Here is a 15,193-nt window from a genome sequence, read left to right on the forward strand (position 1 = left end):
AAGAGTGCTAATAAAGCGACTTTATTGTCTTAGAGATCGTATCCTTAGCTGCGGAGAATATATTGCAAAACTAAATTTATTACCCATTTTTAACTTCAACCAAAAAAAAGAATGTCTTAGCAATGATTGTATATAGAATCTTAATGAAAATAATGAATAATCTAACTCATTTCCTATGATAGAGATAAGGCCATTAACATTGGTAATAGATATCTTCGAGTTGCAATATAAATGATTTCATAAATATACCTTCTCTCATCTCAACATAACCGATTGTGTCTGTTTAATTATAATTTACATAATCAAACAAAATTATAACAAAATATACAATATAACAAAATTAGTTTATAACATTTTTTTTCTTAAATAAATATTCAAGATCGACTTTGATTTAACATTGAAACTACAAATAATAATTGACAGTTTCCAACAACCAACAAGTGCTTAAATCATTGGGTTGAAATATGTGAGAGAGCTTTGAAAAGAGCTGTCCGGCAAGAGGTAGCGACTAATATTTTTGGAAATTACACCGGTTTACACTTTAGTAATCATCATGGCTAAAATTCACAAACAGCATTTTAAATAATTGCCCATTGTAAGACCACTACTCATAGATTCTTAGGCTTTTACAGTTCAAAAATAGGCAATGATTTATAAGGTGAAACACAATATCCCTTCCTTTACAAGCTAACAAGAATAATAGCTATTAGCCCTCTTCCTTTACTTATAACAATGCACTCGGAACTGAAGGTCAGCAAACTAGTTTGGTTAATGTATATAATGTATGTTAATGTCCGTTAGTATCAACTACGAGTTACTTTGCGATGATTAGGGAATAATACTGTATTGTACCAACTCTAATACTGGTACTCTGGTAATTCACTAATACGGAATATGATTTATTATGAAAGAATTTTAAATTCTAAAAAAAAAAATAAACATAACTTCCGTACAAAATTTTTCTAATTGAGAAATATTCAATTCTAATTAAAAACTTGAGCATGCAATGCACATTTACATGATTTTCATATTTTTAGTCTGCAAAATTTATTCATGCAATTTTTTATGTCATTCCAATTCAGTTTTTGTCATAAATTCCAACGATCACCTGCTGCAGAACTCTTGTCTTGAAGCACATCTAATAATTTCTGGCTTAAAATTCCGTACATGTATCTCGAAATGCCTAAATAATTCCATCAACACGTTCCAACATAAAAAAAATGAAATACTGGCTACGGTTTCAGATTATCTTGGTTTCAGGTTTCAGTCTTTCAGTCTTTTAGTCTTTCACTTCACAAAGCCAAGGGAAATTCTGCTTTTTTGTTGCTAAGTCATTACAGAATATGTAATTTTTACAATTAACAAAAAAAGTAAAAATATTTACTTACATGGAAATGCTTCATAATTTGAAATTGCACTTAATATTCCTATGCGATACTAGAGAATTACTTTTACTTAGAAGTGTTTCTAAAGGAAAAGGAAGAGAATTTTTATTTCATCCTCTTCATTGTTATTTAACATAGACAGTTACTGCATTTTTTTAATATAATATATATTTATAGATAAATTATAAAATTTTAATAAACGATATATTTTATATTGGATTTATTGTTATACATACAATATTTCAAGGTATATTATACGGGTCGAATTAAGGTTAAGGAATAAAAATAGATCTTTTTTTACCATAAGCAACTTTTCTTCTTTCGCGCTTTGAGGAAATTATGTAAAGAGTATATATTCTACCAGATATACATATATTTGCGTAGAAGATGCATAAAGCAATAGATGTGTAGGGGGACTTCAACCCCTTTAACTTCTGCATTCGGAATATTTGCTTATTCCTTTCCAAATTTGCAAACCCGGTTTTAAAGATAAATTTAAAAATAATTTTTTAGATTCACTAATTCTGTTTCAAGAATATAACTTTTTATGCACTTCTCGGTATATTTATATCTTGTACTAGTAAATTATTATTAATTGAGCTAATCAAACATAACTTTGCAATAATTCCCGAATCTATAAATAAAGTATATAATAAAATAATATATATATATAAATGATCATATATGATATTGTGTTATTATTAAGGAAGGTATTGTATATAAATCAACACACAATATAGGCAAATGAACTGAGACGCCCTCTTTGGCTTTCTAAAAGATACAATGAGATACAGGCATAGAATATTAGAGGTTTTTAAATTATAATATGCCATGTAGGGTATTAGTAGACAAACGGCATTCAAGGCCTGCCCTTAGGTTAACAGTTAATAGTAATTAAATGTATAAAAAGTTCGCGTCAAGCTTTCTTATAAGCATAGAAAAAAAACGGCAATGACCTATCAGTTAGGAGAAAAAAAATATTAAAAATATTCTGGATGTGTGGTAACAGATAATATAAAAGCGGCCGAGATGAACCAAGAACTGTTCATCCCAAGTGGGATGCACATCCCACTATGGAACACTATGTGACTATGAAACAGAATAATAGATTATTACAAATCAAATATTTTCTGCTACTACTATATCGAATGTTATCGCGTTTTGTAGAGTTTAAATATTTTTCTTTACACAGAATTACAAATGAAATTTTAAATGTTTGGAATAACTAAAAAAAAATAATAATCTTTTATTAATATTAATTTAAATGAAAATTAAATAATTATAGTTGCGTAGTTGTAATGAAAAAAATCAATTATTTTTTATAACAAAATCACAATCCAAATCATCCGAAACTGTGGTTCAAAGACAGATCTATCAACTACATGTTTTCCTAGAAATCTTGAACAAGCTTTTTAAAATAGAAAAATAGCGTTTTAAAATTAAATTTATAAATGTAAATTAATTTTAAATATTTTGTGTAAATATTAAAAAATGTTAAAAATATTGATACGATCGTATTTATCTGAAAAAAAAAATTAAAATTAAAGTATATATCCGATTTTTAACTCTGCTAACAGTGTTACTCACTAATATCTTGCACTGAGATTATATAGAAAACTATTTAGAATCCATTTGCTCAATTTTTGCTGTTATTTCTAGCATAATTTCAGTACATTGAGATAATAACTGTTGATTTCGATTCTCAAATTCCAAAATCTGCTGCTCTAAAGTTTTTTTTGGAACAGCTTTCACCTGCCGTCGTTTACGTTTATTTTGACCACTGGTACCAGCAATCCCTTAAACATTATAACTTATGGTTAGTTATATACATATATACAGTACACATACACTACATTATACCTTGTTCTTGCTGCATTCCCGCCTTGGATTGTAGAAATTAAAAATTATTATTATTAAAATAAAGGAAACTTCATAAATATCATATAAAACTGTCGCTACCGCCTTAATAAGCACATCATTACAAATATACTTACAACTACCACAGTTGTAGCATTTTCTTCTGTGGAAATGCTATGCTTCGCTTGGGATAATAAACTAATAGATCTTCTCTTTTTGACAAAGTTGCCATTACTTTCTGCATCTTTCAGAGGAATTGATTCACCACTCCTTCGAAATTGGTTAACTAAAATTTGGCATATTGCATCAAATTTCTTACAGCGAATATTTTCCTTCCCATTACCGTTCTGAAGTTTCTTTCTCATTTGCCTTAAAATATATATTATATTTCATTTTCATCAAACAAAATTGAACTGCTAACCTATATTTAGCCTGAATTTTGCTACGTTTAGAGAGCATTTCCTCGGGTGACACAATCACATTGAAACGGTTTTTTAGTTCCGTTGCCCAGTCTACAAAATGTTTTGGATATTTACGATCTTTCGCTAACTTCTGACGTTCCCATATTTTAAGCATAATCTCTTGTTTTTTAGTCCAATAAAATTGCGTTTTTCCATTATCTTCTCCCGCGGTTGAAGAATTCATCAGAGCCAAATCTTTTTCACTTTCCATTGTGCTGGAATATATAAATAAATTAAATAAAGAATTCAAATAATAATGTTATAGAAGTTTATAAGCTATTTTTGATATATCATCCTCACCTGATGAAGAAAAATAAATGAAAATACCGCAATAACTGTGAAGTTAGGTGTGATTATTTTTATGTGGTGATTTTAAACTGACTATACACTTAACAGCTGATCGAAAAAAGCATATAAACAAGCAAACTGTAGGTCTGTTTCAGAATTTTTTTAATAAAAATCAAATAAATTTAACAACCCTATATTCTCCCAGGGGCAGTGACGACTGCTCTAAGCTGCGGAGGTGTGCGGCGCACACCCTAACATAATTAGCAAAATGTCAAATAATATATATAAATTTATTAAATATCTTTACATCGAGAATTAATATTATTTATTACATTTCTATATATATATATTTAAAGACTAAAGTTTTAGCAAAAACAATTATATATAATTGTCTATGAAAACTCAATCAATTTGCTTATCTTAGCTGTTATAGTTGCTAGTTGTGCTCATAAGTTTGCAGCTCATATCGTAGAAAATTTTTGTTATATTTCGTCTTTCGTGTGCGGAAAAGTTGGCCGCACATTCACAAATTTCTGTCCTTAGTTGTGCTCAACAGAAAAATAAACAAAATAATGTTCGTGTGCTCACGCTTGTAATATGAGCAATACAGATTTATATAGTGGGAATTGTATGAGAGTAAATTTCTATTCTATTCGAATATCAATTGCATGCATACGAATCCATCATGTTGACTCGTCAAAGTGGTTAGATGTGCGGCTATTAAGGCTCAGTTAGATGTAACGTAAGAAATTAATTCGAAGCGAAATGCACAATTAACCAAACCTGCGTATTTAATAGGAACGAAATAAATAAAAACGGTGTAGTTTGTTTATTTCGTTTCTATCAAACACACAAGTTTGGTTGGTTGTGCATTTCGCTTTGAATTAATTTCTTACAAAAAAAAAAAAATAAATAAATAACCAAATTCTAGACATATAATAACTAATAGCAATTTTATTTAGTAATAATAATTTTATACGTAGGGCTTCATTTAGGACTCTAAGCAAAATATACTGATTGCTGAATGAAGGAAGAGCGAAAGTAATTCATTAAAAACATAGCCAATACTCGATGATAAGTGATATAAAAAATGCGAAAAGTATTATTTAGTAGTACTTTTGTTTAGATAATTTTAGTATATATTATACCTGTGAGATTTTGCATACTATGTTTTGATTTTTTTAATACAGATTTAGAATGTTTATCTAAAAGATATAAATTCATTGAATAAGATTGAATAATAGAATTCTGTATTGAGATCTTAGATAGCACTTAGTACATACAACATATAAAACTATGAACAAAAATAACACAATATAAATGTCTAAGCTACAATCGTTTTATTTTTGAAGATTAATTTTGATGCATGAATTTTTAATCCTTGCTGTACTTGATGAATTGCGCAGATTTAAAGTTTGTATACATCAACTCTTTTTGGTTGTGTGTGTGTGTGTGTAGAAACGCAAAAAAAAAAAACATTTTGAGAAGAAATTTAAAATTTATTTTGGAATTCACAAATTCCATATAAATGTTTTATTTTCACTATGTACTGTTTCATATTGGCATTAGGAATAAAATGCCCACTTGGAAGATACCAAAAAATTATAGAAGAAAAATAATGCATTTTAATTGCTTTCATCATTTTTTCAACAGTATCAAAGTATGATCAAAATTTCAATCCCTAAAATGTATTAAAACTGTTGTAAAAAATAATTTAAATCTTCAATTTTACTTAAGTGTGGCATGAGCCAATGGAAAATTATATTAAAGAATTACTTGACTTACTTTTATATATAAGGTGCGTTTTTCACCAAGTAAATTCTTCTACGAATTGATCACGTAGCTTTTAATAGTACTACAAACTTATCAACTATGCTCCAATATATTTGTACTAGGTTAGGGCTTTGGGGGTCTATGCGTCACATCTTGGTGCCAGTCAGTGTTCACCTAATCTAACTTAACCTACGTTTTATTTGAATTATCATTTATGACATTTATAAATGTTCAACTTTAATCGCTATAGTGATATGATTACCAATTTTTTTTATGTCAGATTGAAGATATGGATGTGGAAGACATCCACACATCCGTGGAAACAAATTATGTTCTGTTTGGGGTATGTACTTTCACGTTTTGCTGTTCAAATTCTTGTTGTTGGATTAGGCTAAATATTGTGTTTTTTCGGATAAACCGTTAAATATTCGGCGCTTTAAAAACGAACGTTTGTCAAGTGATTACAAAGCTTTTTCAAGCTGTGTGTCCAGTAAGCATCGATCAAATACTGTGAAATGCTGCAGAGAGTATATTTAAATACTTTTTTATTTCACCCCTTAGATTACTTTAATATATTGAAATATAAATTTGATCCAATTTTTAATAACTTGTGTACATTTATATATTCTCGGAACTACATTATCTTCATTAAGGCTGAGGTTTAAGTCTGTTTTATGTCTGCATCTCTGTATAACCGATAAATATCGCCACAGCATCGAATATATGCTTTACCATTTGTACATGTTGTACAAAATATCTTCTTGCGATCCGTCTTTCGAAGGCTTTTATTGCAACTACATGATGGTATACAGTAGCGAGGCGTCAGCTTTTTGGCAAGGTGTTCACAATTTAATCAAAACAGAATTCCAACTATAACGTATTCCCCCTACTTCTAAGTTTTGTCCTTTCCACAAGCAAATAGCGTACAAGACCAATAAAACAATTTATTTAAATGTTCGCAGCCTGTGATCCACTGGTTTTTATTTACCATAAAGCTGTAGCTGTAGGAAAACGACGACTTACCATAGATTTCGACATTTTTCAACAGGTATCAAATTCTTCATATCTGGAGTTGGTTTATTCGTTTTATGAATTAAAATCTTTTTTTCAGAAGATCGTTTAAAAAAAGACATTGAATCGAATTATAAATGATTAGCTACTATTATTACCTTTTCTCCAACTGTAAGAACAGCAGTATTATCAGTAAAGGTTGCTTTGAACGTCGTTATACTCGTTGGTAGGTAATATGTATAAATCAGATATAAGAGGAGACTCAAGATACATATAAAGTTTTGAAGCAACGTTTACGATTGATCTTTTTTAATCCCTCCTTCCTGATGACTGGTTTCTCTAATACAACCTTTATTATTCCCTTAAGATTCAACATTAGTTGGTTCAAATCTCAACATTTTTTTTATATACAAAAAACAAGAAACCGGAACTAATTACCAAATAATTTAGGCAACCATAATAAACCAATAAATAACGCTTTCTACTTTATTATTAATTAATCATTTTGTAACTTTTTAATTTTGTCCATATTTCACATTTGGCAATAAAATAGTTCAAAACATAATTGCCAACAAATTTAATTGCTGAATAAATTTAATTTCCAAATGTTAACAAATATTTTAAAAAATATTCTACTTTTATTTATTTTTGTTATTTTTTTTGCAACTAATCCATAAGAAAGCATAATTCCCTGTATACGCATGAGGTGTACAATTTTCGTTGCCTCACCGGAATATTAAGTAGGTGACAATTCGAGTGTGGACAAAAATTTTTGGATACTGAAGTGTATTCACCTGCTATATGCTTCCGTAGAATAAATGGCGCTCGCTTGGGGTGTGTAAGAATTTTCGATAATATAACGGATTTTGAGGAACTCTGTAGAACTCTGTTCAGATGTATGTATTTGGTATTTTTTTAAAGTAAATTTGCAAATTCGGAAAAAAATACATTAAAAATATAAATAAAGAATTGTTAAAAAGAAGTAAATCAAATTTAGGGCAAAAGTGTTGAGACAAGACATATGAAGACAGGTGATATGGTGATATGGTGCACGAGCCAGTGAATGGGCTCTATTGTTCCAGTTTTGAGTGGTTTACTTTTGTTAGGAATTTGTTAGAAGGTACAAAATATATTCCAAGCACTTGCGTGTGATTGAGAATCTATTATAATTCTAAACAAAAAATGTAAATAAAATAACTTACTTTTTATTTAAGGAGAAAAAAGAAAAAATATAAAAAAAACTCTTGTGAGAAACTCTTCGACAGATGGTCTTGCATATAATACCAGAGTTGACCGCATTTTTGCAAACAAATAAATTCCATTAAATAAATTTTACGAGCAAATTGATTGATTTTCTATATTTCATAGACTTAAAATGCAGTACAATTTTCTCTACTGAACACATTGAAATTGTGTCCAAACAATAAATAAATAAATATTTATATATTTTACATTTATGTAAATGATATTATATATATTACCATATAAATAATTTAACTTAGGACTAAAACAAATATTGCATTTATTTTTATTTGATAAAATTTTGTCATTGATTTACTTAAAAATAATTTAAAATTTTTCTAAAGTATTTCAATTTCTAAATTAATTTTAATAAAATTTTTAGTCTCAATTTCTGGCCATGTTACTAAATATTATTTAATATAAACAATTTGTATGTGGATTTATTAAAAATCCTTTCAATTAAAATAAATAAAATAATTTTATATAATTTTAACAAATTTAAATATTAATTCAAAATTAAAAAATTATAAAAAAAATTAAAATATAATAATTAAATAATAATAATTTTTTATTTTTATTATAATAATTTATTTTGATTTTATTGCCATTGATTTCTGTAGGCCAAATAATGTGAATCGTATTCTGGTCTCACTTGGTAACTATCTGTACTTGAAGGCGAGTTGTCCTCATAACTTGGATCAGTTTGCAGTGATCGCTTCCAGTAGCTGCCCTGTTCACCCCAATCATCTCCGTGATCTTCATAGTGATGCTGATGATGTGCATGTTCAACATAGACAACCTGTTGTTAGAAAGATTTATTCTTTGAAGTGAGAAACACCAAGGAAATACCATAGATACCCAAAAGGAGTAGTAACATTTGCTTTGTAACAAAAATTAATTCGTTACAATTTTGTAGTTACAGTTGCAGGATTAAGTACAGGAGTTAACTTTGCTTTTTAAATAAGTGTATAGTACACTACATTTTATAATACTTTATTTCAATCACATACATACATATATAATGGATACACAAACCTATATGATGAACTAAGCTGAACAGATAGTGTGAGTTTTCCATTTAAAATTCCCTGTGGTGGTTATATGGAATATATATGGAAAAGCTACTTTAGGAAAGTGTTATAATCTATTATCTATAACAGTATTTTCCAATGATAGGCCCATATTCTGCAGAGGATAATTTGGTTGCTGGATGGGGCAATTTAAAATCCAACTTTTATGAAAATTTATTCATGTTAGTTTCATATAAATCTGCTTGATACATTCCGTATTAAAACTATTACTCAAACACCAACGGATACAGATTATTGCAACTCGGGAGTGTTAGTTTTTTAAAAGTTTAAATTTGCCTTGATCCAGCTATAGAGACATTATTTGATATATGCAATGTTTTCCTAATCAAACAAATATGTTTAACCGTGACCTGTCTGTAGGCAGGTGACCGTAATCGGAAACTTATTTCTGGAGAGGCTTTTTGATAATTTCCGGAAGTTAAAAAATAATTTTCATTTTATTAAAGAGTCATAATGCATTAATAATGAATGTACGTATGTATAAATACAGTTTTTTGAATAATATTAGCTTTGAAGGAGTCTTAAGCCACTTAAGCACTACCAGTCTACGTGTCTAGCCGTGATATAACAAATCGTGGAAGAGTAAGCTATAAAAGCACTAGCATAACACAAGCTATGAAAAAACTTGGTAAACACTAATTGTAGGTTTTATATAAGTGAGAGATTTAACTATTTGAAAAATGTTAAAAGTAGTACCATAAAGTAGTAAGCATAAAGAATAAAAGAAGGAAGTAGTTGGACTACTCGGTTTTTATAAATTTTTTGTAATATGTTTTGGCACCTCAAAAGGATGAAATAAGAATAACGTAAAATCCCGTGTATGATTAAAAAGAAATCAGAAATGGATTTGAGACTAAGAACCTAATAAAATCATTGATTATATATAGTTATCATTTACGATAACTTATAGTCTATGAAAAGTAGAAGTATGGTTTGCATATCAACTAATAATCGTATTGTAACTGTAGATCTATTTATTAGTATTGGAACTTTTGCTTATATGCGATACTTTAATATTATGCACATTCAATATTGCTCCGTGAGATTTATTATTTTATCTCCCATTTATAGTAGGGATAGCCATGATCTCGAGCAAATAGAGACCCAGTGACAGAACAATGTGAAGCGACACCAACAAAATTATTTTACTTGAAATGGGTGTTGTTGCTGTTGCTTAACGTCGAGCTTATTACTCGTGATCGTATATACTACTAGTCTATATTTAATTTCAGTGTTAATGTTGTTGGCTCACACTTTACTACATACTTTTCTCTGAAGAGTTATTTGAAGAAAGGGCAATCATCTTTTATACTATATATATAGCACATTTTCTAAGTACTAATTCAATGTGAATTTTGACTAAGTATTTGATGAGACATTTAAATCTAAAGACGTCCTGAAGAGGGGATGTGTTGCTTAAAAAACAAAAATAAGTTCGTTAAAATACTAAACAGAGAGTATAACTTTAGAGAGAAAGATTAAGAGTAACTTAGTAATATAATTAAAAAATAGACTTATTCGTACAAATATATATGTTATTGATTACTTCTACACTTTCATAATAGCTACATAAATTGAAAAATTTAATTTAAATATTTTATGGTTTTGCTTTATGAAAAAACAAATGGTTATTGACTATGAATTAGTAAAATTTAAAGGAGACATTTTATTTTAAGCCATAATATTTCTCAAAACGTCATATATTCTTTTTAGTATCCATAATAAACTAAAGAGAGGTTTCGAACAGTAGTGAATTGTAACAACAAAATTTTTATTAATTTTTAATCAATTGAATTCTTGGCTGACCATACAGCTATTTCGAGTATTGATGGGTATTTCATCATGATTATTTATGATGGGCAATCATAGAAGCGAGTCTACAGATGTGTATAGATATATTTCTGTTAAAGATTGCCTAAAATAGATTATTTATTTTAAATTTGTAGGTATCAGCTAAATTTTTCAACAAATACCTTATACATATTCTAAAAAATCTAACAACTTTCTGACTTTCTGACACCTTTTAGTTTATGTTGGTGTTACTATCTTTTCGGTATAAACATTACCAGCAAACATTTTAAAAATTTCAAGTTGTTTTACTGAACCGTTAGTACTGTTGACTTAACATTACTTGAATAAAGAAACTTTAAAGCAGTTTCTTTAATTTTATCTTGTGAAGGACAGTAAAAATTTTGATTAGAAGTTTGATAAATCGCACTCTGGATTTAATTCAATTGCATTTATATATTTGTACTTTTGTTCTGTAGAATCTTACAACTAATTAAAAATAAATTATCTTCTGAAAATAATTATTAATTTTTAATATTACTCACACTCACAGAGTACTAAAAAGTTTTTTATATAAAACTTGATTTAAAATCATCTCTAATAAAAATAGTAAATAAATGTGCAACATTTGTCATATTATACAAACTCCTGCAGAGAAAAAGATAGTCTCAAGGATAGTTCTTTAAACAAAACAAAGTAAAACAAAACAACTCGATTGAAACAACAAAAATATATACAGAAATAATTAACAAAGTAATATATATCTACAGTATATACGTATGTATATACATAGATACATAAGAATAAGAATTCAGCTGACAGCAAATCTATCTTAAAATTTTTTTACTGAGAAGACATGTGGAGCCATGAATACTCGTACACTTTAAAAAGCTGCAATGGTGAACACAGAAAATTAATGTTTCCACAACTAAAATTAGAAATAAAAATAGAAGCTGAAACGTGCAAAAAAACACTTTTAAATCCGTAAAAAAGTACCCAAAAAGATATCCAAAAAACGTATATAAACAAATTCAACCTGAACAAAAATTAAACAGGAACAACATGTATATTAAACACATAAAACACAAATCTTCCAGTGTCGAACCCACATATACATACGAACCTTTTGTGGTGCACCGCCGCGCTTGACATCGATCCAGAATCGTGCGATGTTGATCAGAAGTCCAATCAATGCGATTGCGAAGAATTTGATTTGTAGATGAGCGCCAAGGATTTTAAGCAATAACTCGATTTTAGCTTTAAGAAATGAACCCAATAAAACTAATTTCACTATAGCTCTCCTCTTCTTCTTCTTCTTGCCACGAGTAACTGTGGGGAGGGAAGAGTAAATTTAAATATTATTTAAAAAGTTATATAAAAATTATAAAAAAATTTAAAAATAATAAAAAATAATTAAATAATTTGGGAGGGTAGGTGTGTGTTGATTAATTAGTGCATTTCTTGTGCATTAGATAGGTTAGAAGCATAAGCATTCAATTTATTTAACTTAAACTACATAAATAATATATAAAAATATATACAATTCAAAAATATAATACATTTTTAAATAAGTAAAATATGGTTTGATTATAATTATTTTTTTTAATAATAATAACGAATATTTTTATTTTGATACTACTTCAAAGTTGTATATCATCTACCTCACATATTGTTGGTATAGAAAAAGCTAGTCATTAAATAAGTATCAATTTGACTCCTATGAGATAATGTGAGTATTAAATTAAAACCGCATCTTTCATTGAGACGTTGTTTAATGCTACGTGAAAGTAACAAAATTGTCGACCTCAAGTATATATAAGAGGTTCTGCTTAGCCCAGAATCGTTTTTAACTTCAGGAAATGTAATTTCTTCTTACTTTTTCTTTTTCTAAAGGAGAAAAGAAAGAAACAATTCTACACTAGAATGATCTACCATAGCTATTTCAATGGAAATCATTTGTAGGGACTTTAAACCTAAAGTGATTTAAAGATTTAATATAATTAAGTAAAAAAAACTTTAGCACCACTACAAAAAGACTGATAGGGTGCTATAGGTTGAGCTATTAACTTACAAAATTAAGAACTTATTAATCTTCTAAAATCTGTAGGGAAGAGAATAAGGTCTCAAAACATGTGCTACGAGCTTGTCCGGTACTGATGCATAAACGAAAAAAGTACCTAGCTAAAATCTGATATCGGATAATGAAATAAAACTTTGTAATACAAGTTCAATACTATAATTTATAAAAGAAGTAGAATTTGGAAATATACTCTAAGTGCATGAAGGGGGTACATCGGATTAATCGGTCGAAACTTTAAAGTTAATAAACTGTTAATAGTAACGCCAGTAGTACATAAATTTTGAATAAGCTTTTGTATGTATTAGTATCCCGAAAGAATCCCATGAAAAGGTGCTAAGATAAATGTCTATCCGGTTTGACAAGTGCATATCCAACAGAAAGCTGTTGAATTTGTAAGGGGATTTATGACACCCTTTTTCGCAAACTTGCTAGCTAGAAATCCCAGTCACTAACATCGAATCGCATGTAACACGGTATCTGATATCTATCTGAGTTTCTAAACATTTGTTTCTTTGTGTGTCGCTATGTAGATAGTAAATCATAAAACTAATTGAAGTAATTTAGGTACAATTAATTCAAAATTTTTTAGTACGATAGGGTTTTGTTAAAATTTTGCTTCGAACTTCTACAAAAATTATCTTTTTTTAAAATTTTTTTTTTTTAAATCTCTCTTTCGTGTGTTAATAAAAATTTTACTTCACAAAAAATTCAAACACATGTACTGCTTTACCCACACGATCTGCCTCTATGTTATCGACAACTTTTACGAAATTTTGCTGTCAAGTTATCTTTGACACAAACCAGTAATGTGGCAAGCCAGTATTTTAAACAGTATTTTTGTGTTTAACAATAAAAAGTTGTGCTTTTAAAATTAAAATTAAATAAATTAAATAAAATTATTATAAAATCTTATGATCATTGTAAATAATAATTTCAAACGGATGTTATTAAACAACTGGGAATACTCTTTGTATTAATGTTAGAATATTGTGAGTTTCTACTATTGTGAGTTTACTGTCTATTGAGGTCAAACTGTTATTTTGAGCGAATAAATTAATGAGGACGGGAGATTGTAAGTTAAGAGTTACTTGCAGGTAAAAGGTTTGGTTTTTCTAATAAATATTAAGCGGGAATTAAACTATTAAAAAATATTTGATTTAAACTATAATCAAAAAATTTTAAAAATAAAATAATAAAACTCAACCCACACCAAAAAAACAGGAACAAAACCAAAAAACAAAACATTGGAAAGGAAAGTGAAAGTGTACTACAACTACAAGAATTCCAATTATACAATTAATCAATAAAAAATTATATACATATGTGAAGGAAAAAGGTGCGAAAAAGTTATTCAAACCACACGCAAACACACACCTCCATTACTTCTACCGTAGTTTAGTGGATTTTTTTGTTTTTTGCGTTTTCCTCCACTTGCACCGCTCAACAAATCCTCACTGCCCACCAATTCATCGAGTAGACCTAATACATTTGACGATGGTTCCTGTTCAACAACGACAGTTGCCACAGATTCTCCTGGTTTTTGATGCTTCTTACGCTTCTTACGTTTCTGTTTAAGTGGCTTACCACCATGACCATGACCATGTCCGCTACTGAATGCAATATTATTACCAGCATGTTCATCAACTCCATGATCTTCTGTTGGTTTCAGTAGCAACACAGTGGCAGGTGCAGCAACCTGACTTGCTTGACCCTTCTTACGTTTCTTAATACCACCACCGCCGGGTTTTTTAAGTTGTCCAAAAGCTGCCGCTTCTTCGATTTCTATGAATTCATCACCATTTTCATTATTATCATGTGCTAGAGTTTGTGTTTTTATACCATCAATTTTGGTATCCGTTTGTTCAGCATCATCTTCATTATCATTATCATTGCTATTTTCATCTTCATCATCATCTTCATCTGCTTCAGTGTCATCATCACTTTCATCATCAGAGCGACTATTATTAACTAAACTTTCAGCTTTGTCTGCCTCACTGATTAAAGGTTCTTCCTCGCTTTATATGATTTTTAGATAATTAAATTGTGATTTATATTAAATGAAGTAATATATATATATACATATATATTATTAACTACTCACCCATCCATTGTCTCCACTAAATACTGTTTCATAAAATTTGATCCAATCTCAATTTTCTTTAAAATGCTCGATGGTTTTTCTTTTATTGTAATTTCAGAAGCACTGTAACCACGTTT

The 15,193-nt window shown here is 28.7% G+C and overlaps 2 protein-coding genes across 2 annotated transcripts; both read right to left on the bottom strand.

The window, feature by feature from the left end:
- Positions 1 to 2,892: 2,892 nt before the first annotated feature.
- LOC119672362 lies at positions 2,893 to 4,223 on the bottom strand. The gene is made up of 6 exons (XM_038083387.1): positions 4,004 to 4,223; positions 3,664 to 3,918; positions 3,380 to 3,611; positions 3,246 to 3,267; positions 2,973 to 3,181; positions 2,893 to 2,907 (listed from the first exon to the last, which is right to left on the bottom strand). The coding sequence occupies exons 2-5, from the start codon at positions 3,912 to 3,914 to the stop codon at positions 3,003 to 3,005; spliced, it is 684 nt and encodes a 227-aa protein (XP_037939315.1). The 5' UTR covers positions 3,915 to 3,918; positions 4,004 to 4,223; the 3' UTR covers positions 2,893 to 2,907; positions 2,973 to 3,002.
- A 4,392-nt stretch (positions 4,224 to 8,615) lies between these two features.
- On the bottom strand, positions 8,616 to 15,193 carry LOC119679241 (zinc finger CCCH domain-containing protein 18-like; the record flags this gene model as incomplete). Its single annotated transcript, XM_038091477.1, is given in 4 exon segments — positions 8,616 to 8,816; positions 12,020 to 12,225; positions 14,351 to 15,019; positions 15,064 to 15,193. Coding segments are annotated over 4 exon segments (1,206 nt in total), but the record flags the coding sequence as incomplete, so codon positions are not given.

This window comes from Teleopsis dalmanni, chromosome 1 (assembly GCF_002237135.1).
Source record: "Teleopsis dalmanni isolate 2A chromosome 1, ASM223713v2, whole genome shotgun sequence".
In the NCBI taxonomy this organism is placed as follows: Eukaryota; Metazoa; Arthropoda; class Insecta; order Diptera; family Diopsidae; genus Teleopsis; species Teleopsis dalmanni.

Coding starts and splice junctions, on each gene's coding strand:
- LOC119672362 (XM_038083387.1), bottom strand. CDS start 3,914: ATGGAAAGTGAAAAAGATTTGGCTCTGATGAATTCTTCAACCGCGGGA. Junction 3,612..3,663: donor AAAATTCAGGCTAAATATAG/GTTAGCAGTTCA, acceptor ATATATTTTAAG/GCAAATGAGAAAGAAACTTC. Junction 3,268..3,379: donor ATGCTACAACTGTGGTAGTT/GTAAGTATATTT, acceptor CTACAATCCAAG/GCGGGAATGCAGCAAGAACA.